Here is a 25,895-nt window from a genome sequence, read left to right on the forward strand (position 1 = left end):
TTATACAGAAATGAAATGATCCTGGGAAAGTTCTCACATTCACCTGTTCATGGACTCAAGCGACATAAACACCATGAGGTCACACGGACCGCTGACTGTTCTTTAAAGAATGATTATAAAAATGACACTGATAATCATAGGTAATATTTATTGAGTGCCAGATATTTTACTTAGGACCCTATGTGTGTTACTTAATCCTCACATAAACCCCAGAGGGACTTTCTTTATTATCCCAATTTTCAGATGAGGACCTGAGAGTCAGATTGTTTAATATCCTGTCCAGGATCACACAAGCCTGTAAAGGCAAAATTCAAACCCAGACCTATGTAATTCTAAGCCAGCACTGTAAATAGATTTTACTATGGGTGGACCAAGGCTAGCAGCCTGTATGCACAGGCAGATGGAAGCAGACAAGATCCATCCAAGCAGGCTGAAGACTTGCACCCGGGGCAGGCTGGGCAGACTTTGGTGTAGATCTGTCCTGGAGACCCTCTCACATGGAAGAAAGGATTGGCTTGGTAGTCCAATAAACACTGCGCACAGGGAATTTATGTGTCTTCTGAATGCTACCCAGTGTTATGAGTGCAAGCCGCCAAATAAAAAAAAGGTGGCTTCTCACTTCAGCATGGTCTCCCAGCTTCCAGGCGTAGCTCTCTTGTAAATTCATATTGTGATTAAAACAAGTATGAGAAACTGATGTTGTTCCAGCTCCTCTGTGCACTGAAACAAATTTTCGTGGAAGCATGAAATCTCTCATCTCATGGATCAAAGGGATGCTGTGGAAGAGATGCATCCATAAACATTAGGTTTAGCGAAGGCTGTCTATTTAATAATATGTCACATTATTGCAGGAGAGCATAATTTGACTCCAAAGATATGCCCTATTAAAGCTGACAACAGAAAGTAGGAACATTAGGCTAGACACTAATGAAAGATATCAAGAAGACCTTTTATGAACTTGGTAGACACAGGCCATAAAAGTGGTTGCAAACTTTCTGGCAGCTGTTATGAAGATGGAAACAGACGTGTGGTGGAAATGGGAAGGAGAAAATCTCTCTTAGAATTTTAGCAGAGAAATAGTTTGCAACTCTGCACAGGTGTTGCTGTAAAGCTGTTGGCATGCAACACGTCTGTACACCTCTCTACATTCTGCTTATTTTTAGGATTAACAAATGTATGTAGTGTGATTTATCATATGTCTACTTCTGGATTATTTCAGGACAGATCATCTGTTTTGTGTATGATCCATATCTTCATTTTTCTTTGCTTCTGGGCCTGTTGTTCATCTCCTGGACATTTCTTTTCTCATTATCATTTCTGCTAAATGATAAACAGGGAAAATAAAAATAAACACAGCGCTCTAGCAATCAGTTGTGCTATTTACAGAGCTGATTTCAATGCTTTTTTAGCTAATGGGAATTTCAAGAGAAACTTCTCTGCCTCAGTCTACTAATCGTACTCCTGACTGCCTTAGAGTTCAGTCTGCCCCTTTGTGAGCTTAGTGAACCCCATCTGGGCCGCAGGTGAAGGCACGCAGGGAGAGAGACCTGCAGAAGTAAGTTCAACCCCATTCTATTCAAGCTGAAAGCCACTGCTGGTGAACTGATACAGAATATGAAAAGGGTGGAACTTGTATTTATTTGCTGCGGCTGCCATAACAAAGTACCACAGGCCGAAAAACAGATTTCTCTGTTCTCCGGTTATTACAAGTCTTGCAAGGCACCTTTGTCATATATTTGTGCCCTTAAAAGGCCTGTATCACAGTCAGAGGTTTTTTTGTTTTTGTTTTTTTGTTTTTTTGTTTTTTTTTGTGTGTGTGTGTGTGTGTATTTTCTCTTTTGGATCAAATATACTGTATCTATTGAAAGTCTGAAGATTAAAAGTTGACTGATTATGTAAAAATGGAGGAAGTCTGGCTAAATAGCCTCTCTTTGAGGACCAGCCCAGTGGACTTAGTATACAACAGTGATTTGCTGTATCTTTGAAAACAGAAGTAACTCAAAATCTTTTATTATTGGCTATAATAGCAAGTGGTGTTATATTGCTCTTACTGTGTTTGGCAGCTGACGTATTAAGTTGAATTTTAGTTAGTTGTTACCCATGAAATAGTAGGATATAAGTAGACTAAAAATGAAAATATACAGCCTTGGGACATAGAATATCTGACATCTCAGTTGCCATGACAACTTGTCAGAATGTTGCTTTGTAATCTTTTGGATTAGGTCCTAGCCCAGGACCCCTGGATTGGAATTGGAGGGGGGATTGGTAACAGGAGGTGAATTTTTGCACTTTTACTAAATGGTATTTGAATCTGCAGTTTGGTTATGTGGCTAAGGTCCAGTATGAACAGCACTGAGGGAATATTTAAATTCTTTAGGACCTATCCAAGGTCACATTTGCCAGAGAGAATATTCAGATGGAGGGGTCTGAGACTCAGCAGTTAAATGACAGGATTTCCTGTCCTCGGTCAGTGGATACAAAATATGCAAGTATCCCTTAATATATGTGTACCTCTGAACACTTATATGTAAATGAAAACTTGGGGAAATGAAACCCTTTTTATAATTGTCTTAGGTTGTAAAATTAGAACCAAACATCCCTAAGAAAAGTTTGGCCACACAGGAACCCCAGCTGCTTTCCAGTTTCCATATGCCCCGGCTCGGCCGGAAATGGGCTGCGGGGTGTGGAATTTGGACCAGGGAAGGGAACTGGACAGACTGAGGAAGGAAGCGAGAAAAACGGGGCACCACATTCCTCACCTTGCGTTGGCCTTGGCCACAAATACCCCATCTCCCGAGCGACAACGCGCCTCCCTGACACGCTCCTCACCAGGGATGACCGAGGAAAGCAGCCCGGAAAGTAAAGAGCTGTGTTCCAGAGTGGAAGCCCGGTTCTGACTCTAACAATGTGATCTTGGACAAAACACATGCCAATTCTGGGTTCCCCTAGGAAGTGAGGGGGGTGAGTTTCCTCTGGCTGTCAAGTTCCTGCTCGACGTCCTGCAGGTCATGGTGATGTTAATCCTCATGCAGGGCAGAGCCAGGTCTCCACATTTCTCTTCCTCGCCATCAAGCCCCCATTTCCATCATTACTTTGCAGTAGAACTACCCCTCCATGGTTAGTAGGACCTCCTCATTATTAAGAAAGAGCCAGAGGATTGGCTCTTCCCATCCCCATAATTTTTTAAGTTTTATAATTGTGGTTTTTCTGGAGTAAAGGCTGCCCACTACCAGTGTCACCAACATCAGAGGGGCTAACATCTACTGAGCATTTCTGTATGGAGACAGTGTAGCATTTTATATCCATCATGCCACACATGTGTGTGTGTGTGCTATATATAAAGTTGGGCATTTGCTCTGTCCAAGGTGTTACACCAAATCCTCACAATAATCCAGTGAGGTAGATAAATGGATTGTTAATTTAGCCTCACAACAAAGGAGATGTTGCCCATTAGCTCCATTTTTACAAATATGAAAAATAAGCCATAGCTAGTAACTGGTGGAGCAAGGATTTGAACCCAAGTGTTACGGCCTCAGAGCCCTGACTCGTAATCTCTCTGCTGGTAGGTAGTTCTCTATGCTCACATGAAGAACAGTCACCAGGGGAGCTTTTCAAATATGCATCCTGGGGCCCCACAGCAGAGCAGTCAGAATCTCTGGAGTTGTAGCCTTGCCCCTGGGTATGCCAGTAAGCAGCCAGGGCTGGGAGCTACTGCCTCAGGTGGAACACCCGGGCTCTGTAGTGGGGAGGGGGGGTTGCCTGTAGCCCCACAGCAAGCAGGTGACCGTGCGTCCAGGCCACTTACTGAAAAGCCAAGTAACCTTTTGCAGCACAATGGGTTACATTACGTTTTTTATTGTCCCTACATCATACCTGGTCTCCCTTTCCTGTAAGTCCCAGAGCCACAAGTTCATTTAGGACCTTTGAGAGACTGTATAATAGACCACATTACAATGATCAGAGGAGGGACTTGTTATTTGAACTGAATTAGCGATTTCCTGCTTAAAAGTGTCAAAATTAACTTTGACTCATTGCCACTACCATCTGTAACGTAAGCGGTTGTGCTCCTTCCTCATTGAGTGAAACCTTCCGCCAGTGGAGTCAAGGAAGGTAGTTCCAAGACCTTGATGCACATGGAATCACCTGGGGGTCTTTTACAGGTCTCACCAGACCTTCTGATTTGATTAGTCAGGGATGTGACCTGGGCAATGGGAGTTTTAAAAGCTCTGCGGGTGATTCTGCTGTGCAGTAGAGTTTGAACCAGTGGTTTTAGAACCTTGTCTGTAAGTGTATGGTGTGTTGACTGTGGAATCCTTCTGTGAACTGAGCTCACTTTTCACTTCTCTGACAGGCTCTCACCACCATCCTCTTGTGCATTTTAGCTCGCATGCTTAATTTGCATTTAATTCCACTCAGTGCCCTACCGGACTCAGAATTCTACCTGGCTGTTAGGTGATGATTAGTTTCTCCCCAAATGTGGTTCTTATGCTAGGCTTTTGGAGTGGTAGGCGACATGTCTGTGAGATATCTTTACAAGGCTCTCAGCCTCGTAGGACTCTCTGATTTCCATTATGTGATGTATTTCTTTTTAAATTGTTTCACGTTTAAAAATGTTGCTGATTTAATAGGTGTTGCTTTTTTTCTTCCAAGAGCAAAATAAACACCTCTTTCATGTAATGCTTTATGATAATGAACCACTCTGGTCCTTTTTCCAAAACGGTTGACCATCACAATTATTCTTGGGAGAAAACAGCTTATGTGCTGTGGTGCTTAACAGTTGATAAAACCTTACAGATAGCAATGTGGCAGATGGCTGGAGGTCACATAGGGAAAAATTGACTCAGATTTTTATCTTCAGAGCTGTTAGAAAATCTGGATTAACTTAATCAACTGGAAAATATAGTTAGGTTATAAAAGCGTATAAAAAGAGAAGGATAAATTTGTTGACAGGTTTGCAAATGTGCTTGGCTAATCTAGAAATGCTTTTTGCCTGAGGTCTTAGACTGAGATTTTAAGGTGAGAGAGATGTTGTTCGGTGGGTAAGAGGAGGCAGGTCATTTTTGCAAATGGAACAACTTTGGGCCAAAGCTGGGAGATAGAAAATGGAATTGTGCAGGCCACTGGGCCAGCTAGCTTGGCTGGTGTGAAAGGTATAAAGTGGGTAGCACAGAGAATGAGGAAGAATTGCTGAGGTGCAGGTAGTTATTATGTGAGATTTAATAGCAAGAATATTTTGGAAGAGCTAAAAAAGAAAGTATATTAGCAGGAGTTTCTGCTTTCCTTTGTGTGGTTGTTAAGAGTCCAGTTGATCTGTAACTGTGTTGGTTTTAAGGATCCCTGAATGAGGCTGGGACGGTAGTTTGGGTTGGTTATTATAATTTTCTTGAGAGTAGAGCTTTTGAAATCAACTCTGCTCTTTGGGTTTAAGAATTTCTCATTCTGATGTCTTGTCTGTCTTTTGCTGCTGTAATCCCCAGGAAAAGAAAAGGGGGTTGGGACGCCTCTCTTTAGAAATAGAAGGGTCAGTCTAGGCAGGGGGCTGTCACGGTTGTTTCTCTTTGTTCAGGAATTAAAACATGTGAGCAAGTGGTTCCACCCCTCGTTTTGTCTGCTGTTTTCCTCTGATATTTCCTAATTTTTCCCATGACGTTTCAGCCTGTTTCTTCACAAGCTGGTAAGGCCTGAAAGACTTCATTGTTGTACAGAAGTGTGAGCTTGTGCACATTGGCTGATGGGGCCGACTGGGGTCTGAGTGTGGGTGGGGCACAGCTGAGAGAGAATGCAGTCTGCAGAATGTCTGGAGAGTATTCCTGATACTAGCAAACACTGTTCATCAGGAGTTTATAGAGTGTCTTTATCTTCATAGGAGATGCTGTATTTTCAAAATACTTTTCACAGACTACAAACTGCCCTGCGTGATGGAAACAGGGCCATTCCATTAGGCTGAGGGAGGTTTCTTAATGGCAAATCAAATGGATGAAGGTCCTATCCAAACTTCACTTCATCTGCAGATAAATGCAAACTTTTGTTCTGGTCATACACACACATTCCTTGATGGCTTGCCAGGATTTTCATGAGCTCTTTGTAGCAGCCCTGCTTACTCTGCTTGGCGAATCTCAATCAGCAGGTCCAAAATATTAATTATAGTCACAGGGAAAATGCAGTAGTACTGGAACTCCAGCTAAAAGCTAAGTAGAATTTTTCATGAAGACAATTGGGGTGAAATGCTAACGAGGTTTTCTTTAAATGAAGTTAATATATTGTCTTTATGTTAACTACTAAGGAATTAGGACCTGCATTTGATTAACAGTAGAATACACTATGTTTATATAGACATCTGAAATAACATGAACATTTTCAGGCAGATTTACACAATTCCCCATCATTTTTAAATGTTCTCTGTGGTAGCAGTGACACTGGCCCTAAAGTCAGTGTTGGGAGTTGAACTCCGTGTTCACTGAGGCATGTGGGCAGCTTGAAATCAGCCACAATAGGAGTATTTCCACCATGGAAATAAGCAAACACTGCAAATCAGAGATCCCACTGTCAGGGCCTGTTTTTCAGCGTTGAGCAGCACACCGCTGCTCCAAGTGAAATTTGGAAGTTAAGGGGGATTCTCCTAAGGCAAATAATGTAGTGTTTCCACTCACCACAGCAGCAGGTGTGAACCTTTAGAATATGAATCAGGCTGTGTGGCTCCTCTGCCTGAAGCCCTTCCGTGGCTCCTGTTTCACTGGGAGTAAAAGTCTCACTGTGACCTGAAAGCTGTCATTCTTCCGGCTGCCCTTGGTCCCTCTTCCCTTATCTCCACTGCTCCCTTCCTGGCTCCCACCCCCAGACTCTGGTTTCGCTGCTGTTTTTGCAGAACGTCCCAGGCCTGCTCCTACTCTAGGGCTTTTCCTCTAGGGCAGTAGTGCTTGAACATTGGTGCGCATCAGGGTCACCCAGAGGGCTTGTTGAAGCGGACTGTTAAGCCCCACCCCGGCGTTTCTGAACCAGTAACCAGTGTCCAGGTGATGTGGATTGTCCTGGAACCCTACTTTGAGATCCACTGCTCTGACTCATCTCCTCATAATTTACTTCTCACCTCCTTCAAGTCCTTGATCCACTCTTAGCTTCTCTCTCAACCTGACCATCCTATTTAAAATTGTAGCTTCCCTCCTCCACCCCATTTCTTATTCCTCTGATCCCGATTTTTCTCATTGCACCTATCACCTTATAACAAAAATAACTTGTTCTATTTCTTATTTGTGTTTATTGTCTGTCTCCCTCTAGAGACTAAATTAGATCTAGACTCTAAATTTCACCAAAATAGGGGGTTTTAGTCTTTTTTCTTCAGTGATGTATCCCAAGTCTTAGAACAGTGCCTGGCACATAGTAGGTGCTCAGTAAATATTGTCGAGTGATTTAGTGAATGGACCACACTGAGAAGTGAATAATGTATCTCAGACTTCCATCCTTGCCTCTTGAAATCTAGCTCACTAAAAATCTTAAAACACTTTCTGCAGTTTTGTTTCTCAGCTGCACAGCTTTTAGGATAATGAGGGATGGTATCTGCTCTCAGCTGAAATTTGGGAATGACATGATGATCTTTAAATGATTAAGTGTACCTAGCTATTGCTCTTAGATTTACATTTTAGCCTTAAAGGCCCTAAGCCAGTAGTCTTCAAATGCTGGTCTGTAGAAGTTCCCTGGAGATACTTGAGGGGAGTTACAAATGTTTAATTTGCATTTCTTTTTTAATTTTTTTGAAACGATTTTTGTAAACATAATAAAAACACCTGCACACTTAAACTAATGCATATCAAATTTTAACACAGTGGGACCACCAACACATTGAATTAGACTAGTCAAGTTAGCCTTGCAATAAGTGTTTTATTTTGGCTTATATATTTGAACTTCTTGTGAGTCATTGATAAGGAAGTTCTGCACCAATGTTTTTCAGATTCCACCTTGATGATAAATTGAACAAGTAAGTTCCTCTTATTAGACATATCCAGCATGCTCAGTTACATGCCAGGCAATGCTTGGGAGCCCCTGTTGGGTGTAGGCTTCCTTGTGGATTAATGGCCAGTTGTGCAGTAAGTGAACATAGCACATATTTAGTGATGCATGCTCTGTTTTAGGGTTCTGTATGTGCACTTTACATTTTGGGTGATCCTTGATTGATTGTTAAAGAAATCAAGTAGTTTTCAGATTATCATTAGTGATCAAAATTTGAAATAACATCTTAACTACTGCATTTTTTCAAGCTTTTGTATTAATTTGAGTCATATCATGAGACTACAAAATGAATTGCTAATAAACTGTGACCCTTTAGTGTTCCAACCGACTCATTTCCAGATTCAGATACAGAAATTTCCCAGATGTGTTCCAATAGCAAAGGATACAGTATTATTTGTGACAATTTGGTTTCTGAGTTTTAAACAATAAGTCATGAGAGTAGCAGATAGCAAGAGATTTATCTGAAAATTTGTCTGAGTCTGTCTGGTCCCTGAGAATAGAGTGAGGAGTCAGTGAGTGCGGTACCTGTAGCGACCTGTGACTATCAGGACTTTCTTAATACAGTGCAACCAAGTATAAATATGGAAGTAAACTGTATGTTCCATCAATTTTAAAAGTTAGTTCTTTCTTTTGTATTTTTTTTTTCCTAATTGCTCAGGGTAGGAGTTCCAGTACTGTGTTGAATAAAAGTGATGAGGGTGGATATCCTTGTCTTGTTCCCGATCTTAGAGAAAAAGCTTTCAGCTTTTCACCATTGGGTATGATGTTAGCTGCGGGCTTGTCATATACAGTCTTTATTATGTTGAAGTATGTTCCCTCTTTACCTGCTTTGTTGAGAGTTTTTATTATGAATGGATGTTGATTTTATCAAATGCTTTTTCTGCATCTATTGGGATGATTATATGATTTTTATTCTTCATTTTGGTAATGTGGTATATCACATTGACTGATTTATAGATGTTGAACATCCTTTCATCCCTCTAGTAAACCCCACTTGATCATGGTGTATGATTATTTTAATGTATTACTGAATTCGGCTTGTTCATACTTTGTTGAGGAGTTTTACGTCCATGTTCATCCAGGTTATTGACCTGTGATTTTCTTTCTTGTGGGTCATACTTGTCTGGTTTTGGTATTAGAGTAATGCTGGCCTCATAAAAATACATTTAGAAGTTTCTACCTCTTCTGTTTTTGGAAGGGTTTCGATCAGATTAGTATAGTTCTTTGAATGTTTTGGTAGAATTCACCACTGAAGCTGTATGGTCCTGAAATTTTGTTTGTTGGGAGGTTTTTGCTAGTAATTTATCTGTTCAGATTTTCTGTTTCATTATGATTCAGTCTTTGTAGGTTGTATGTTTCTAGGAATGTTTCTAGATAAATTTATCTTATAGGTTGTCTAATTTGTTGGCATATAATTGTTCACAGTAGTCTCTTCTGATCCTTTGTATTTTTATGATGTCAGTTGTAAGTGTCCTCTTTTATTTCTGAGTCCTCTCTGTTTTTTTCTTAGTGAATTTTATTTATTTGAGTAAAATACCTAGGTGAAGTTTAACCAAGGAAGTGAAAGACCTGTATATTGGAAACTACAAGACAAGACATTACTAAGAGAAACTGAAGACGCAAATAAATAGATATTCTGTGCTATTAGCTTGGAAGAATTCATATTGTTAAAATGTCCATCTACCAAAAGCAACATGTAAATTCAGTGCAATCTTTATCAAAATGCCAGTGGTATCTTCCACAGAAATAGAAGAGACCATCCTAATATTTGTGTGGAACTACAGAAGACTTCAAATAGTCCCAGCAATCTTGAGAAAGAAGAATAAACCTGGAGGCATCATACACCTTGGTTTCAAACTGTATTATAAAGCTATAGTAATTAAAAGAGTATGGTACTAGCATAAAAAGCAGACATGTAGACTAATGGAACCAAATAGAGAGTCCTTAAATAAATCCATATATATATGGTCACTTCTTTTATAGCAAAGGAGCCGACAATATGCAACAGGGAAAGGATCTCTCTTCAATAAATGGTGTTGGAAAAGTGGGACCAACACATGAAAAAAATGAAATTGGAGCACTGTCTTATACCATACACAAAAATTAACTCAAAATGGATTAAAGGTCTTACTTGAATGTAAGACCTGAAACCATAAAACTCCAAGAAGAAAACATAGGCAGTAAGCTTCTTGACATAATTCTTCATGATTATTTTTTGAATCTGACACTTAAAGCAAAAGCAGCTGAAACAAAAATAAGCAAGTGGGATCACATCAAACTAAAAAGGTTTTTGAACAGAAAAGGAAACCATCAACAAAATGGAATGGTAACCTGTTGAATAGGACAAAATAATTGCAAGTCATAAATCTGATCAAGGGCTAACATCAAAACTATATAAGAAACTCATACAACTCAGTAGTGAAAAACCAATCTGATTCAAAAATGCACAGAAGATCTGAATAGACATTTTTCCAAAGAAGACATACAGATGGCTAACATGTACGTAAGATGCTCAGCATCATTAATCATCAGGGAAATACAAATCAAAACCATAATGAGCTATCACCTCACACCTATTTGAATGGCTATTATTCAAAAGACAAGAAATAACAAGTATTAGCAAGGATGTAGAGAAAAGGGAACCCTTGTGCAGTGTTGGTGGGAATATAAACTGGTACAACCACTGTGGAAAACAGTATGGAGGTTCCTATAAAATTAAAACACAGAACTACCATATAATCTAGCAGTTCTACTTCTAGGTATTTATCTAGGGAAAAGGAAAACACTAATTCAAAAAGATAAGTGCACCCCCATATTCATTGCAGTATTATTTACAATAGCCAAGATATGAAAACAACCTAAGTGTCTGTTTACAGATGAATAAAGAAATTATATATATATATACAATGAAATATTTTTTTCTTACCATTTGTGACAACTTGGATGGACCTCAAGGGCATTATGCTAAGTGAAATAAGTCAGAGAAAGATAAATACCATATGACTTTTCTTATATGTGGAATCTGAAAAAAAAGAAAAAAAACTCATAGATACAGAGAACAGATTTGCTGTTCCAGGAGGCAGGAGGTGGTTGGGGGGTGGGAGAGATGGGCAAACTGGTGTTTTCTGTGGTTGGTTGGTTTTTAGTTTAAATAAACTGAATTTTGTAAGTTTTTAAAAGTCAGTTAATAAGCTTACTACTATCTGAAAACCCCACTCCTGGCAATCTCAAAAGTGCCAGTGAATATATTACAGGAAATACTTATACTACATGAGACATTATGTAGACTTGCTTTCCCATCTTTCTGTTAATGGATTTAATACTTTGTTGTAGTTTGTTGTTCTATCTTCCACACTGTATTTAAGCCCCAAAAGAAAGAATTGTGTCTTGGTCATGCCAATTCCTGGCATTGCATAGCACAAGATGGGTACTCAGCATATGTTTTTAGAATGACACTGCATTGCACGGCAGAGGAACACAAGCTTGAGAAAAAACAATGCAACCTTATATAAATACATAATCAGTAACTTCTTACACTAAACACAAATTTTAGCAGTAAAAAATACATTTGATGATTCCATGGTTCCATCTCTTTCATCTCTCCTGTACAAATTTAAAGTTTGTTGAATTATTTCTAGGAATGTCTTGATTCTGACGCTTCCATACCATCGTACGGGTATGCCAGGCTTACTGTCATGGTTCCAAGCCTTGTCTTTTCCATCGCTTGCCTGGACTATAGAAATGGCCTTGCAAGTCTGCAGGTTTCTCCCACACCCAGTCCTCCCTCTGCTTCTCCACATTGTTGCTCCAGTTGTCTATTGATAAAGCAAATCCTAGCCAATCCCTTGGCCTACACTGCCTGCAGGATAAGGTATAAACCTGTGCTGTCCAGGACAGTATATCCACTAGCCGCATGTTGCTATTGAACTGTTAAAATGTGGCTAGTACAAATTGATACATGTTAGAGGTCTAAAACGCACACTCTGTTTTAAAGACTGAGTATCAAAAAAAATGTAAAACATCCCATTAATATTTTTTATATTAACTTTTGAAATTTTAATATTTTAGATATATTGGATTAAATACCATTTGATTAAAATCCATTTATCCTGTTCCTTTTTTACTCCTTACGTGTGGCTCCTAGGAAATTTGAAGTTATGTGTGTGGTTCACCTGATACTTCTGTTGGCCAGGGCTGGCCTAAGCTGTATCATGACATTTAAAGTTTCTTATAACCTGGCCTCAATTACCTTTTCAATCTCATATCCCAGCCCTTTCTGCCCCCCACCCTCAGAATCTCTCATAAACCCCAGAACATACCAGGCCTATTTATATTTGTGGGTTTTGTTTTTTACTTTTTGTTTTTTCACATTCTGTTTCTTCTTCCTGAAATAGCCTTCCCTTTCTTTGTTAGCTGTAAAAATTCTGCTCAGATTTTTTAGTTCCTGACATAATTGTCCCATATTGATGAAGTGAGGCCATTTTCTCAGACAGAAGTAGCCACTTCTCCCCTTAGCAAGTGCCTGGTTCCTCCATTATCATGCTTGCCCTGCTGTTCTGCCGTTAGGTGTCTTCTTAACTCGGTTTCTCAAGGGGAAAGCTGCAACTTACTCTTCTGATGACCCCTGAGAGCAGTACCTGGCATGTACTAGATATTTAATCAACATTTATTAAGTTAATATGTGAATTAACTTCATCCTACTGCACACTCTGTTTTCACATGCATCCAGACTTGATCATCTGAATCACTGGCGGTGGAAAATATCAGATACTGAGGTTGACTGAGGGTTTATAGCCTGGACCTCTCGGCTGCAACCCCAATTTCAGATTTTTGTCTTCAATAAAATGACCTCTTTGTTCTCTCTGGTTGACTTAAGAGTAATTAAAATATTATACATTTAAATTTATGAAATCCTTGAATATTGTACAGACTGAGAGAGTATAAAATGACAATATAAATGACCACTTTTACCATTTTGTTTACAGGGATTGCATATAAGATTTTGTTTGATTGGAGATTCCACTTCTAAATCTGTTCTGATCCTAAATTTTATTTATATTTCCATTCCAAAGGTTTGATTTTGGTTTTGGTGAGATGGTTTCTAGCATCAGATGTGTTCACACAGAATAAGATTTCTCAACTCTGGCTGCGCAATAGGTAATAACTGGGAATATTAAAAAATACTGATGCACAGGTTCATCGCCAGGGACAATAGGGCTGAGAGAGGAAGGACTCAGCCCCAGTATTTATGAAAAGCATAAATACCTTATTATAAATTCTGTGGTGCTTAAAAAGCCAGATAAACTATGAAAGGTTGAAGTTTTGAATTGTTTGTTTTTCTGTCTTTTAATTAACATTATGGTGAGTAAAGATAATCTAATCTTAAGTTTGCACCATGATTTTGAGGTCAAAAGCAGCATTTAATTGAGCCCATCATCTGTGGACAGTTTCCTAAGCCTTCTGAAATTAAAAGTTCTCCTTTCTGTAATTCTCCAAAACTTGAATACAACAGAATTTCAATGCCCATTACTGGTGGAAATAGCTGAGAAATGACTGATTTCAGATCATGCAAACAAGGACTGGTGAGGGGAGTGGGTGTAGGAAGTTCACACAGGTAGCATCTTCCTGGCATCCTAGTTAGCTTGAATAAACAGTACACCCCTAACAGAACCTCCTAGCTCTGCCACACCAATAAAACCTGACATTCTTCTTAATCACTGTTTAAAGATCCTTCCTTTTGTTCTTGGTATGTGAGAAACCGGCCTTTTTTTTTAAGATGTGGGAAGGAATTAACTTTAATTTCCCTATTTAGTGAAATGGTCTGGTAATAGCATATAATTCTTGTGAGTACAGGGGATAAACTACCTGATTTCTGTTTATCAAATGCCTCTTTATAAATTTTTTTTTGAAAGTTACAAAGTACCTGAAATCCTGTAAAAGGAAAAAATCCAGGGTAAATAGTTTAGAGACATTGTAAGAAAACCCTAGGAATTCTCATAGCATGTGCCATGTCATTAGTGTACACTGTTAAAATGCAGTGTACACTGTAAAAAAAGCGTAAGTTTTGCAAATTATCAATATTGTTGAAAATGGCTGTCCTCTCAGTTTGGGCTCTTTCGGGGAAAAAAAGAAAGAAAAATACACACTTGGGATTGAGTACTTCAGGGCATAAAAAGAAATAGAATCCTTTAGTTAACTTGGTTATTTGTAGTCGGTATGTCATCCGTGTGAGACTGATGTCATACAGATTGAATGCAGAGGCGCACTCATGGCGGGGGGATGGGGTAGGGGGGGGCGGCGCTGTGTGTCTGTGTGTGTTTTAAAGCCCCAGTCCCAGAATATGAAGTGATGGTGAAGAGCCCCACAGCCACCCCTGGATCTGTCAAGAATGTACCTATTTTTAACATGCTGGATCGAGTGTCAGCACTCAATAGGAGATGAGGAAGGGGGTAGGACCGCGGTGCACAGATTCGATTCGGCGGATGGTAAATGGCCCTCTGGCGTGTTTACAGTACAGCTGTGCGTTCTTAATGGCTCTGCCGCTGCCATGTCAGGTAAAGTTTTCTTTGCACGTGATGAATGGCAGAGAATTCTTTAGCTGTGAGAACCGAAGGAGCCGTGAGGAGGAAAGGGGAAGGGAAGAAGGGAGAAGAGAAACACCCGGCTCCAGAGGGAGAGCGTCTGTGCTTTGCAGTGGCTTGTGTGGATAGAAACCAGATGGTGAGCTGGAACACCCGCTTGGCCATCTAAGGAGCCAAACATATGGTTAATGGTCGGGAGAAATAGCTTTCAGAGCCAGGGCTTTGCTCACTGCCTCCTATTACAGATTGTTACAGTGTGTCATTACATTGCCGACCTAAGTGCTTAATACCCACTGCGGGCGCACTGGGCACACACTTACAAGAAGGACTTTGAGCTTTTACTGGCTCCGAATGCAGAAGTGACATCATAGGGAGGCTTGAAATGTCTGATGTTGGGAGGTAAGGAGAAGGGTAATTTTGTAGTGGAAACAACATTTCTTTATTTTTTTTACAAGCCAAGACTTCACTCCACTGAACTCTTCTGTTTTTCTGAAAACCTTTTAATGTGATTGTGTCTCTCCTGCCCCTCCTCTGTCTGTCTCTCTCTCTCACACACGCACACAAGTTCTGAAACAGAAATCTAAAACACAGGCCCCTCCACCTGGAAGCCACATCGCGGCACTCACAGGCCCCCACATTTGAAGTTTCTGTGTGGGGAGCTTTGGGCAACAGCAGGCCTGTGTTATCTAAGGAAATGCTGAGCCCATTCATCTGCTTTTCACGGACCGCTTCCTTTTATTTTTAGCCAAATCCGTCAGGCCTGACAGGCGGGTAATTCGAGCCAGAGGAAGGCCAGAGCTCTAGGTCCTTTCCACAAAGCCATTCTTCTCCTCCCTCCTGGGAGGGCTCCAGACTTGGCCTGCTTCAGGCAGATGGATTTGTTGAGTCATGTGAGATCATTTACACAAAAACACAGGGAGGCAGTGGAAATTAAAAAAAAAAAAAAAAAAGAGGGTGGGGGAAGAGCAAAGAGGAGGGAAGCCGGGGTTGTGTGTGCTGCCGTAGCTGCTGGGGAGCGGAGGAATTTTGCAGCGAGGCAGCTAGACTGAGGAATGCCTCGAGTCATTTGTGTATAAGGTAATGTCTAGTTTACACAGCGGGGCGGAGCCAGGCTGCAGAGGCGCCACAGACTATTCGCCTGTATTCCAAAGAGGAAGGGGGTGTGGGGAAACTAATTTTTTTTTTTTTTTAGTTTTAAAGCAGCACCCACCAAACAGAGCCCACACTGTTGACAGCGTTGGGTTCCAGTAGCGGTAAACTACCAACAGGACGGTTTGTAGAGAAGGAATTTGCTCTGTGATGTAATACCAGTTTGCTTTGTCCTGATGCCAGCGTGAGTGAGGCGGCAGGGGAGGGAGGAGAGGAAAATTGGAACAGGACTCTTGGTTAATGGTTTCCAGAGATTATTTAGCAAGGACTGAGTGCAGGGAGGAAAGTGGGATTAATGTGGAGAATGACTTCGAGGTGACCATAATTGCGGTAGGTAAAATAAAGTCATCACTGTGGCCTCCTGGCTCAAGAGGAATTGAGCAATGGTTTTGAAATGCCAGGGAAGGTATCATTTTCCCCCCACCACAGTATTCCGTTCCCTCTAGCTTCTGCAACATTAAAAAAAAAGGCCACCTCTTACATCATGGTAAACAGTATTAGCATTTAGTGAATCAGTTTTGTTTACTGTTGCTACCACAAGCCTTTAAAACATTCCATTAAAAAATTGTCTCCTGCTCATTCATGAAATTCTTCTTCAGATTTGCTGACATGCCTTAGCTGTGCTTGGATGGAAATTTTTTTCCCTTCTTTTGCTGGAATAGAAGAGTTCGTAAGAATAATAACTGGCTTATCTAAATGTACATTCTTACATCAGATGTAATGAAAGTATGTTATGTGAAGGAAAAAATATTTTGAAACAGGTACAGAAAATTCAAAACGGGACAATTTCAAAAGCTGCACTATGATTATTTTCATTATGATATGTTTCTACAATCCTGCGTTTATTTAGAGTCCTACTATGCAGCTTCATTTGTAGTTTCCCTGGAATTTAGGTCAACATCACCACAGTTCCTCATGTTTTGTTGGTGCTTTAAAAGTTGAAACATTTGCCTTTTATTCCCAGACATAGATATACAGTCAGATGACATACATGGTTTTAGTAATCATGGGACTTAGCTCATAAGTCCCTTCTGTTAATACTCATCATCGAATTAGGATAGCAAGCACGCAAATCACACCTTCACCTGGAATAAACACGGCCCTCACAGTGGTGCTGAAATTACAGTCTAATATTGAAGCTGCTCCACTGTCTTCCAGACAGCTCTATGGATCTTACTTACACTACATAGTGAAAAGGCAGTTTTCATTTATTTTACTCCAAGAGAGAACTGGTAAGTTGCTGTGGCTGTTCATTGTCCCCATGTTGGCTACTATTGTTATGTGATTAAGAGTCGTCATTAGGCTATTTAACATCATCCCTGGCTTCTACCCACTAGATGCTAGTAGCACCCTCAGGGAGTCCTACCAACCAAAAAAGTCTCTATGCATTGCAGATGTCCCCTGGGGGGCAAAGCCCACCCCCACCCCCAGCTCAGCGGTACTGCTCATGAGCTAGGCACTCAGTTACTTCTGAAATTGAATTAAAGGAAATATAATGATATTTTCTCTCTTGCCATTTATCCTAAAAGTGGGAATCCCAAGTTAAGTAAAGCTTTCTAAGCCCCAACCAAGCAAGGGTATTTTAGGGGAAAACGTTTCCCACCAGAAGACTGAGTTTTGTCACACAGAAAGAGTGCCTCAGAATTCTGGCTTCAGCAGGTGGAACCTTTCAAGGCCGCACTGTAGCGACTTTCCCAGAGCTGTTCAAGAGGAAATGGCCCCTCTGACTGAGCTTGGGGATGTTGACATAAGAAGAAAGGGAACTTCTCTTCAGGGACAGGAGCAGAGAGCCTCGGCCACCGCTCAGTGGCTCTCTCCCGGCTTCCCAGCTTCGTATCCAGCCCCAGGCAGAGGGCTGGCAGCGGTGACAGCTCTCTTCGGAGCAAAGCAGACGTCCTCCCAGCTCGGTGGCTGTGGTCTCAGAAGCTGGAACTCTCATTAAACAAGGAATGCAGAGCCCTCCCCACGCTAAGGCAGGCATAAATTTCCTCTGTTTGTTTTCTGAGGACTAGTGTCGACTGCCATAATGAGATCAGAGGATACCCCAGGGACAAGGCCTGGGGTTGGCTGCCGGGGCTGTTTTATGTGGCTGTTCTCTTGGCTGCTGTTGGAGAATGCGGCGATCAGCAGCCCCCGGTTGTGATGTGGCGAGATGGCTGTGCCCGCGGGTCATGCTCTGCCATCTTAGCCTCCGTGATGCTACCAGAAAGTCAGCGTGCAGGCATCCGACTGTAAATCCTGGAAAAAGTGAATGTAAGGCAGATTCCTTTCCTCCAAACTGGGCACAGACTTAGTTGTTGTGGAAAGGGCAGCCCTGGGCAGGGAGATGGCCGCTTCCTTGGGGTCACTGCTGCACCCCTGGTGCTGGCTGGCACTGAGGGCACATTTCTCAGAAGCCTGGGCTACCCTTAAGCCCTTCCTCACCCAGCACCACTCTTAGGAGGAAGAGTTAGGGTACGAGTCACAACAATGTCTCATGTACTACAAAGAACATATTTCTGGAGCTTTAGCCTGAATTACAACCAAATGGCCATACAGGGGACCCTCACACTGCAGAGTTGAGTTTAGGGAATCCCAAACTGGACATTTCTGACAGAACACTATAATGAGCTTGTGCAGCATTTCTGGCAGAAGAGTATACTTCTGACTCCCTATCCCCACCTTAGCCACCCCCAAAAAATTCCTGAGGGACGTTGAGTAAAATAGAAAACAGTAAATGCACAGTGAGCTTGAAAGCGGGGAAGGGAAATCCCCAGGTGCCAGAAGACATTGTTGCCACAGGCCCATGGGTGATTCCAACCCGGTCATTGGCCCTGGGTTCTAGGCGCTGTGGTGTTTATACACACGGGGAACTCTTGGCCAAAGGTGGCGAGAAGAATTCCCCCAGGATCTGGGTGGGCTTCGAGTGTGTGTGTTTGGGGCAGGGGTCGGAGAGATAGAAACCCAAGGTTATACTGTTTGAGTCACTGTGGGGTCCATAGTTACACCGCCTGTGTGGTGTGGGAACTTCATTTATTTTGACATAGGTGCTAAACTGGTTTGAGAGTGTTGAAAGCCTTAGGGCCCTGGTGGAAGCAAACACTGGATTCCAGGGGAGAGGCTAACAACCTAGGAAGTGGTACAGCCTCAAAGAGAACAAACCACACTAAGGGGAAGCTGGTCGCAGTAAGGACAGAATTTGAGCCTCAGGAAAACAGAGATTAGCCCTGAATCCTTGAGATTGCTCTCAACAAGGGGCTCATCATGCTTGAGCTTTCTTCCGAGAATTAATGCAAGTTTCTTCCCAGAGGAATAACGCATTACACCCAATCTGGTTTACAGGGCAGATGAGTTTGATTCTAAGGACCAGCCCCCGATAAGGCGATCTGATCACCCCTCATTATTGCTTATCCTCAAGGTATTCTTGAGAACAAATTCCTTAATTGGAAACCTTTTATTGGAGAGATAGCTGGTCCCCTTGAGCTCCTGTAAAGAGATACCTTTCTAGTGATTTCCCTTGTCATGGCTTCCTTTTCAGTGGGTCATTCTGAAGTGACCTACTAAGTAGGCTTCCTTTTTAGTTAGTTTAGCTTCTCACCAAATTACAGGAAATGTGTCTGCCTGAATTGCTCAGCAAACCCCACAAGAGAGATGGGAGCTGAGATTGTTTGAAGGTTTCTGGGATTCTTTCAGCAAAAAAATCAGAGAAACCCCTGGTAAGTCAGGCATGGTTGTTAAGCCTTTGTCCTACATGAACATAACTCAGCCTTCTCAATCCAGAATGGACAAATGACCGGGGATTGCCCTGAACTCTGGACGGCCACTAAGTACACCCCATGCAGTTACATGCACTGTTGGCAAACAGGGGTTGAGGATGCTAAAATTAAAGCATGATTACTTATTTATTATTAGGGTGATGAAATTTCTTATTTTCAATTTTGTTTTCAGAGGCATGCATTGTACCTAAACAGTACCCTGTTGACCTAAAAATGTTGCCATACTTCTCAAGACAAAACTCTTGAGTATTTTATTCTGATTTTGGACCTGTTTTTTCATTTAGTCTCAGAATCTTCTGGTCAAATGAGGAGTATATACAGATATTGACATGAAAGCATCAGAAGATGATAGGATGCCAGGAAATCAGATCAGTTGGTGCCAGACTTAAGGAAGATCTTCCTAAATGTTTATCTTAGTCATTTTAAGGATACTGGGAAGCTTAAGTGGAAGTTTAATTTTCATGGTCTAGGAGAACTGGGAAGTCCAAGGTGCTGGCCTGTTTGGTTCCTGGTGAAGGCTGTCTTGTAACAGCTGACTTCCTGCTGAATGCTCACATGGTGGGGAGAAGAGGAGAGAGAGAACGTTCATGTGCAAGTCTTCCTACAAGGGCACTAATCCCACTGTGGGGGCCTCACCCTCAAGACCTCATCTAAACTTAATTACCAAATACCATCACAATGGGGATCAGGCAACATGTGAATTTTGGGGGACACAAACATTTAGTCCATAACGACATTATAATTAAGTTTTGTATATACTGCGTGCCTACTGTGTGTAGGGTAGTCAGATAGGTGCTTGCTATTTGGGCATAAAACAGACAAGATCTCTTCTCTTAAAATACATAATTCAATAGGGTGATTGGGAAGTAAACACTTATGTGCAGTTCTAAGCAGAATGAGGTGGTGTTGAATGGTGATGGGAAATGGGGGGGGGTGCTTCATCCTTTTTTTACGCCATGCAACAAGTATCTTCTTTATGTTACTCCACTTAGTCCTCAGAACAATCTTAGGTTTAAAGAATTTAGCCCAATTTTACGGATTGAAGGAATAGAGACCCAAGAGGGTAAGTAACTTGCCAAAATCACAGACCAAAAGGCAGAGTCGATATTCAGACTGACTGGCTCCTGAGCCCCGCTTTGCCAAGTGGGGCAACAGGGGTACAAACCCAGACTAGGGATCAGGACACAGGTTGGGAACCTCCAGCCCTGGAGATTTAAAGGAACAAAGAATCTCCCAACTGACATGAAAGGTATACAGGCAAACTGGCAACCGAATCGAGCCCCTACAGGTTTTCTAAATTATTAATATAAACTGCCAATAGTAAGTATGACTTCACAGAATCTGTCAGTGTTCTGGTTTTCTTAAATATCAGAAGCTCTAGGAACATGTGCCTTGCTCCTTTTTTGCTGGAGCTGCAGTGGACTGGCAGACTCCCCAGGACCCCCACTCCTTGTCCTTTCTGGCCTGACCATTCCCTCACCTCCTTCTCTCTTGACCCCTGTAGGTATCTGAATTTGCATCCCCCAGTTTGGATAGCCACCCAGGCAAGAGAAGTAGGCTCAGCCGCGTGCCCTCTTAGGAGTTCTTCCGTATCGTGCCTCTATTAAGATACTGAAACCATGGGGAGACTAAAATTGACCTTTTATGGAGGGATAGCCCTGACTCTAAACGTAGATATCCTGAATGCTAGATGTTTGTTTGACTAGGTGCGAGAAAGCCCCAGCACGTGTGCCAGAAGTGGTTGTGGGAGGCAGTGGACACCGTACCCACTTGGCATTCTCCTACTCCCCATCTGACTCTCAGGGCAGGATTTTTTATGTTACCAGCAGTGTCTCTATGCTTTCTAGTTTATAGTCCTCTCATTTCTCTTCCCTATCACAATTTCCTGTTGAACCATAGCTCATGTGCTAAGTAAAATTTCAGAATATTAATTTTCAGTTTGCCTGACCTATCCTTGGGGAAGAAGGCGGGTCTGACGATACTTGATGGGAAGAGGCTGTCATGCTTCTGGCTTGGGTTGTGCGTTTTCCATGCCACGCTGTGAAGGCGGGGCACTGGGGCAGAAGCAGAACAGTCAACCTTCTCCAGCTTCTTGGGGAAAAACCATGTTATGGTGTTTGCTGCCTAAATGTGGGGGTGGCAGACACAGTGGTCCTGAGAACCCACCCCACATGTCTGCTGTAACTTTGAGGATGAAGAGAGACCGGCAGAAAGTTCCCCAGGGGCCTCTGCTCTGCTTCTTAGGAAGAAACCATGAGAAGCCAGGCACTTGAGAGGTGTGTATGCATTTGGGGTAGGGAACAAGGATCTGTTTTGCTTTACCCTGGGATCCTTTAATCCCAGCACCATGTCCTTTATTGTGGAAGGGAGGGATTGGACTGTCTGTATACAGTGGTCTTGCATTTATCCAGTCTTGCACAGGATTACAAGTGACCATTGTCAAGGCTTCATTTCATGCACACATGGATTACTCCAAACAAGAAAAACACAGTGTAGAATGTTAGGAATATTTTGCTCTTCTATCCCAAGCTCTTAAGTCCTAGATTTAGAGAATTTCCTTTAGACTCTTACTGGCTTGCTTGTCTCCTATTCTTTCCAAAGCCTGCTCATCTTTTTATTACTTCATTTACTTCTTCCCCACAAGTTCCCGGGTCCTTGTGCTCTGGCCTTCTGCTTAGGCTGCTGGATTCCGGGGTAAGGGAGAGGAGGGGCCAGAGGCCATTCTACAGGCTGACCTCAGGGTGCATTGTATCTAAAAGCCAGTGGGGCCTTTACTATGGGAGGGGTGACCTGCTTCCTCCTCTGCTGTCCTGTTTCCCACAAGAGAGCCTGAGCTGCTCAGCTTTGAGTTTTATGACAGAAAGCTTCCAGAAGGACTGTCTCAGAAGGGCGTGGGGGAGTCACAGTAGGGGGAGAGCCCACCTCGTCATACTGCATTCTGTATTGGCAGTAAGTATTAGTTGCATTTTCAAGGGCCAAAAAATGGCGCAACACGCAAACAACAGCCTTTGACCTGTTTAAGCTTCTCTTTAGACTAATGAGAAAAGAATAAAATTGGCCTATGCTGTTCTCACCATAACTCTATACCACGTTATCAGTGATCCAGGCAGAACAGACTTTTCTCTGTGGTAGGTGGAGGTGGATGGGAAATAAATAGTGGTGAAACAGGTAGGCCCGGTCTTAACTTTTCTCCAACTCCTACTTGTTAAAACCCAGGCCATGGGAGTCTGTAATCCTAGAGAAGCCCTAAGACGTGGCATTGTCACCAGGAGCCTGACTCCCTTGGTCCCCTCTGCTGGTGAGGGGCACTTGGCTGCAGCACTGAACCTGGCGCTGGGTGTCTCTCTGTCTGCTCACCTGTCTCTTTGTCTTCTCTTTCGCGTTGTAGCCTGTCCCCCCTTCCTTTATGTTCTCTCTCTGTGCCTCTTACGCTTACCTTGGCCCACTTCCCTGCTTACCCACACTTCTACCCATGTGGAAAAATGAATTACGTTTTATTTACCTCTTAGATGCCTAAGATTGACCACAGGCTTTATTGCCCATCCAACCAATTCCATGAGGGTCAACTGAGTGGAAGTCACCTGTTGGCCTCTGGGATTAGCTTTCTCCAGGCGCCTTTAGGTGTCCGTACTTTCTTTCTGTTTTGCATCAGAAGAACCCAACTTCTTGAATGATGAAAAGGAAACGTTGAAAATAGAATAAGAAAGAAAACTCCCTTAATTCCACCATGGCAGCTCAGGTATCTGCTGGCCTGCTGCTCTATATTTAAGATACACTGTCTTCCTTGAAGCTGTGGATTTCTTTTAAGCTTCTTCATAAACTGAACTGGCTGTAAAACAACTGGGTTCTGTTTCCAAGGAGATTTAAGTATTTGATAAACAAGTCCAGGCCAGCCTTTTTGCTGCTGTCCAGAAGCAAACTGACCTAATTTCTAAAACTGTCATCTGTTCGCTGAGGTGTTTTCTGTTAATAGTAATTTTGCAGTGTGTGTGTGTGTGTTTATTGGTGGGGGTGAGAGTGGGGAGTTATTTTATTGCAGTGTAATTGACATTATAATAGGTTCAAATGTACAGAATATAGTGATTAAACATTTAGTACATTGCAAAGTGACCACCATGATAAATCTAGCTAGGTTTTTTTTTTCAATATTTGTGGTCTTTTTACATAGTTTAATTCAACAGTATCTTAAAGTCACTTCTAGCCCAGGCTCTACTGCCTATCATAGCATGACTAATAAGAACTCTTTATCCTCTCTGCATCTAGTTTTCTAATTAGAATAACTACCATTCAGATTGATATTAGCACTAAATGACAGTATTAATATTAAAGTGTGTTGTACAGTTTGGAGCACTATACAGCTGTAAGATATTCTTAACAATGTCTTTAAAAATATTTATAATCCTGGACATTAAACAGTTTTCCTTTTGCTAAAAAAACCCAGTCTCTGCAAGGATTGTCACCATTGTTTTTCAGATCCGATATTAAGAATACATGTCATCCTAGACTCTGTGAGTGAGAGCAAAGAAAAACACCCCGTCATAATATTTATTAAGAACTTACTATGTGACTAATATTTGCCTACGGAGTTTTTATTCTGACTTTGTTGTGGAACCAACATATGTGAAATTGACGTAAAATACTTGCGGTGGTGGCAGAGGCGCAGGGGAGGATCCCTAACTAGTTTGGTGCAGACTGTGGGGAGGGAATGGGGCCTGGGGCATGATTGGAGTTGGGTGGAATTTCCTTGGGAAAATTGTGTCCAAGAGTCCTTGTCTGTTTATTATTATCTTGCTGTGCCACCTTTCCTGTGTTGATATCAGTGTGTACATTTGAACGGCATTGTGGCATCAGGCATCTCCGCCAGGCATTTGGGCAAGCTTCCTAGTTAAGTACTGGGCCATGGTTTTTAAACGGACTGAATACGTACATTAAAAAGGAAACACGTATGGAGTTCTGCTTTAAAACTCAGAAATTCATTCGCATCTGCTTCTGGAAATTCAAAGAGTAAAAAGTTGTATGCATAATTTTATTTCAGTCACTGTAAAATCGGTTAGAATTAGATGATGGCTTTTCTTGACTTTGAAGCAATGATTACCCAGGCATCATGTACATAAGGAGGTGTTTGGATGTATTTAGGTTGCAAAGTCAGATTGCTAGGGTCTCTCCATGTTGTGCCTCTTTAAAATGTGTTACTGCTTTTAGTGGATGTGGTATTTTCTTTGGAGTCTGTGTCTCAAGCAGCCAGAGCGTGATCTGCAATTTCCTTTCCCTATCATCTTGATTTATAAAGGGAATTTAATAATATTGTATTCACTGAAGAGTAATGCATGTGGAGTAGGAGTTTATCTCTTGAAAATATAAAGTACAAAAATCATTTTTTTTTTAATGCTGAAACATGCTAATATGGGGAACACAGCCTTGGACTTCTCTGTGACCTCAGCTCAGCAGATGTGCCAAAGCCTTGATTCATTGTCCAACAGACAAAGGCTGATTGCTGAGAACCAAAGGTGATTGTGGTAGGATAGTGGGATTATAAGTACTTTTTCCTTCTCTGATTGAGCACTTTCTAGATTGTTATTATATTATAATTAAAAATAATACATACTTTTAAAGCACTGTGGTTCCATTTAAACCTTTTATTTCCGTCTTGATGGAAAGGTTCGGCTATATAAAGCCTTCCTAGTGCAATCTGAAAAAGTAATACAGAGGAGAGGTGATTATCGGGAACCTCATGATGTTTTGTTCTCCTCTCAAATCCACCCATAAACACCTTTCAAAGGAAAAGGCTACAAGTCGTTAAGCGGTTGAAGATATTTTTCATTTTTCCTTAATGTTTGGCAAATTAAGAACCCTGGGACTGTACAATAACTGTTTGACCCTAAAATATAATTCAAATGAATCAAAAAGTACATGTAAAGAAGCAATAGCATGGATGGAAACATGGACCCTTATTTCATTTGAGGCAATGCTGGATCATCTTGTTTGGCCCATGCAAAACTAACCAGCATTCCCTACACTGCCTCCCATGGAGTTCTGTGGAAGGTTCTGTCTAGTAAGCCCTGACAGTGGTGTGTCAGTCTTCGGCAAATTCCTGTCCCTTTGTTCTTGTGGGCAACAGGAAGGGCACTGAGGTCTGGCCCCCAGTAAGTGCTACTCACATTCAGGACCCTTTCCCTTCCTAAAGAAGCCAACTAGACACTCTTGAATAACTGACATCTTGATCACTGTGTGCTCCGTAACCAGCCCTAATAAATACTCAAAAACAGTAACTGAATGAATGAGTGTTCTTGTCCCTGTATATCTGCAGTCACTCAGAGCACGTAATACCCAGATTTTCCCTTGGTCACTGGCATGCCCAGTGCCTGTAGCCTCAAGACACCCTTGATTTGACTCTCTCTCCCTGTAC

General features: G+C 41.8%; 1 protein-coding gene across 20 annotated transcripts in view; it reads left to right on the forward strand.

The window, feature by feature from the left end:
- BACH2 (BTB domain and CNC homolog 2) overlaps positions 1-25,895 on the forward strand; it is a 307,650-nt gene that overhangs the window by 52,690 nt on the left and 229,065 nt on the right. For 3 of the 20 annotated variants that reach the window (XM_037014187.2, XM_037014257.2, XM_037014265.2), the window contains exon 1: positions 14,310-14,558. The exons of 8 other annotated variants lie outside the window; for them this stretch is intronic. In XM_037014187.2, the coding sequence (XP_036870082.2) occupies positions 14,393-14,558 (166 nt within the window). In that variant the 5' untranslated portion in view covers positions 14,310-14,392. Of the gene's footprint in view, positions 1-14,309; positions 14,559-14,585; positions 14,985-15,564; positions 15,663-20,141; positions 21,766-24,493; positions 24,997-25,895 lie in introns of those variants that run through there. 9 more of the 20 variants (XM_073220956.1, XM_037014196.2, XM_037014202.2 and 6 more) reach the window with 9 other exon arrangements.

Source organism: Manis javanica, chromosome 13 (assembly GCF_040802235.1).
Source record: "Manis javanica isolate MJ-LG chromosome 13, MJ_LKY, whole genome shotgun sequence".
Lineage (NCBI taxonomy): Eukaryota > Metazoa > Chordata > Mammalia > Pholidota > Manidae > Manis > Manis javanica.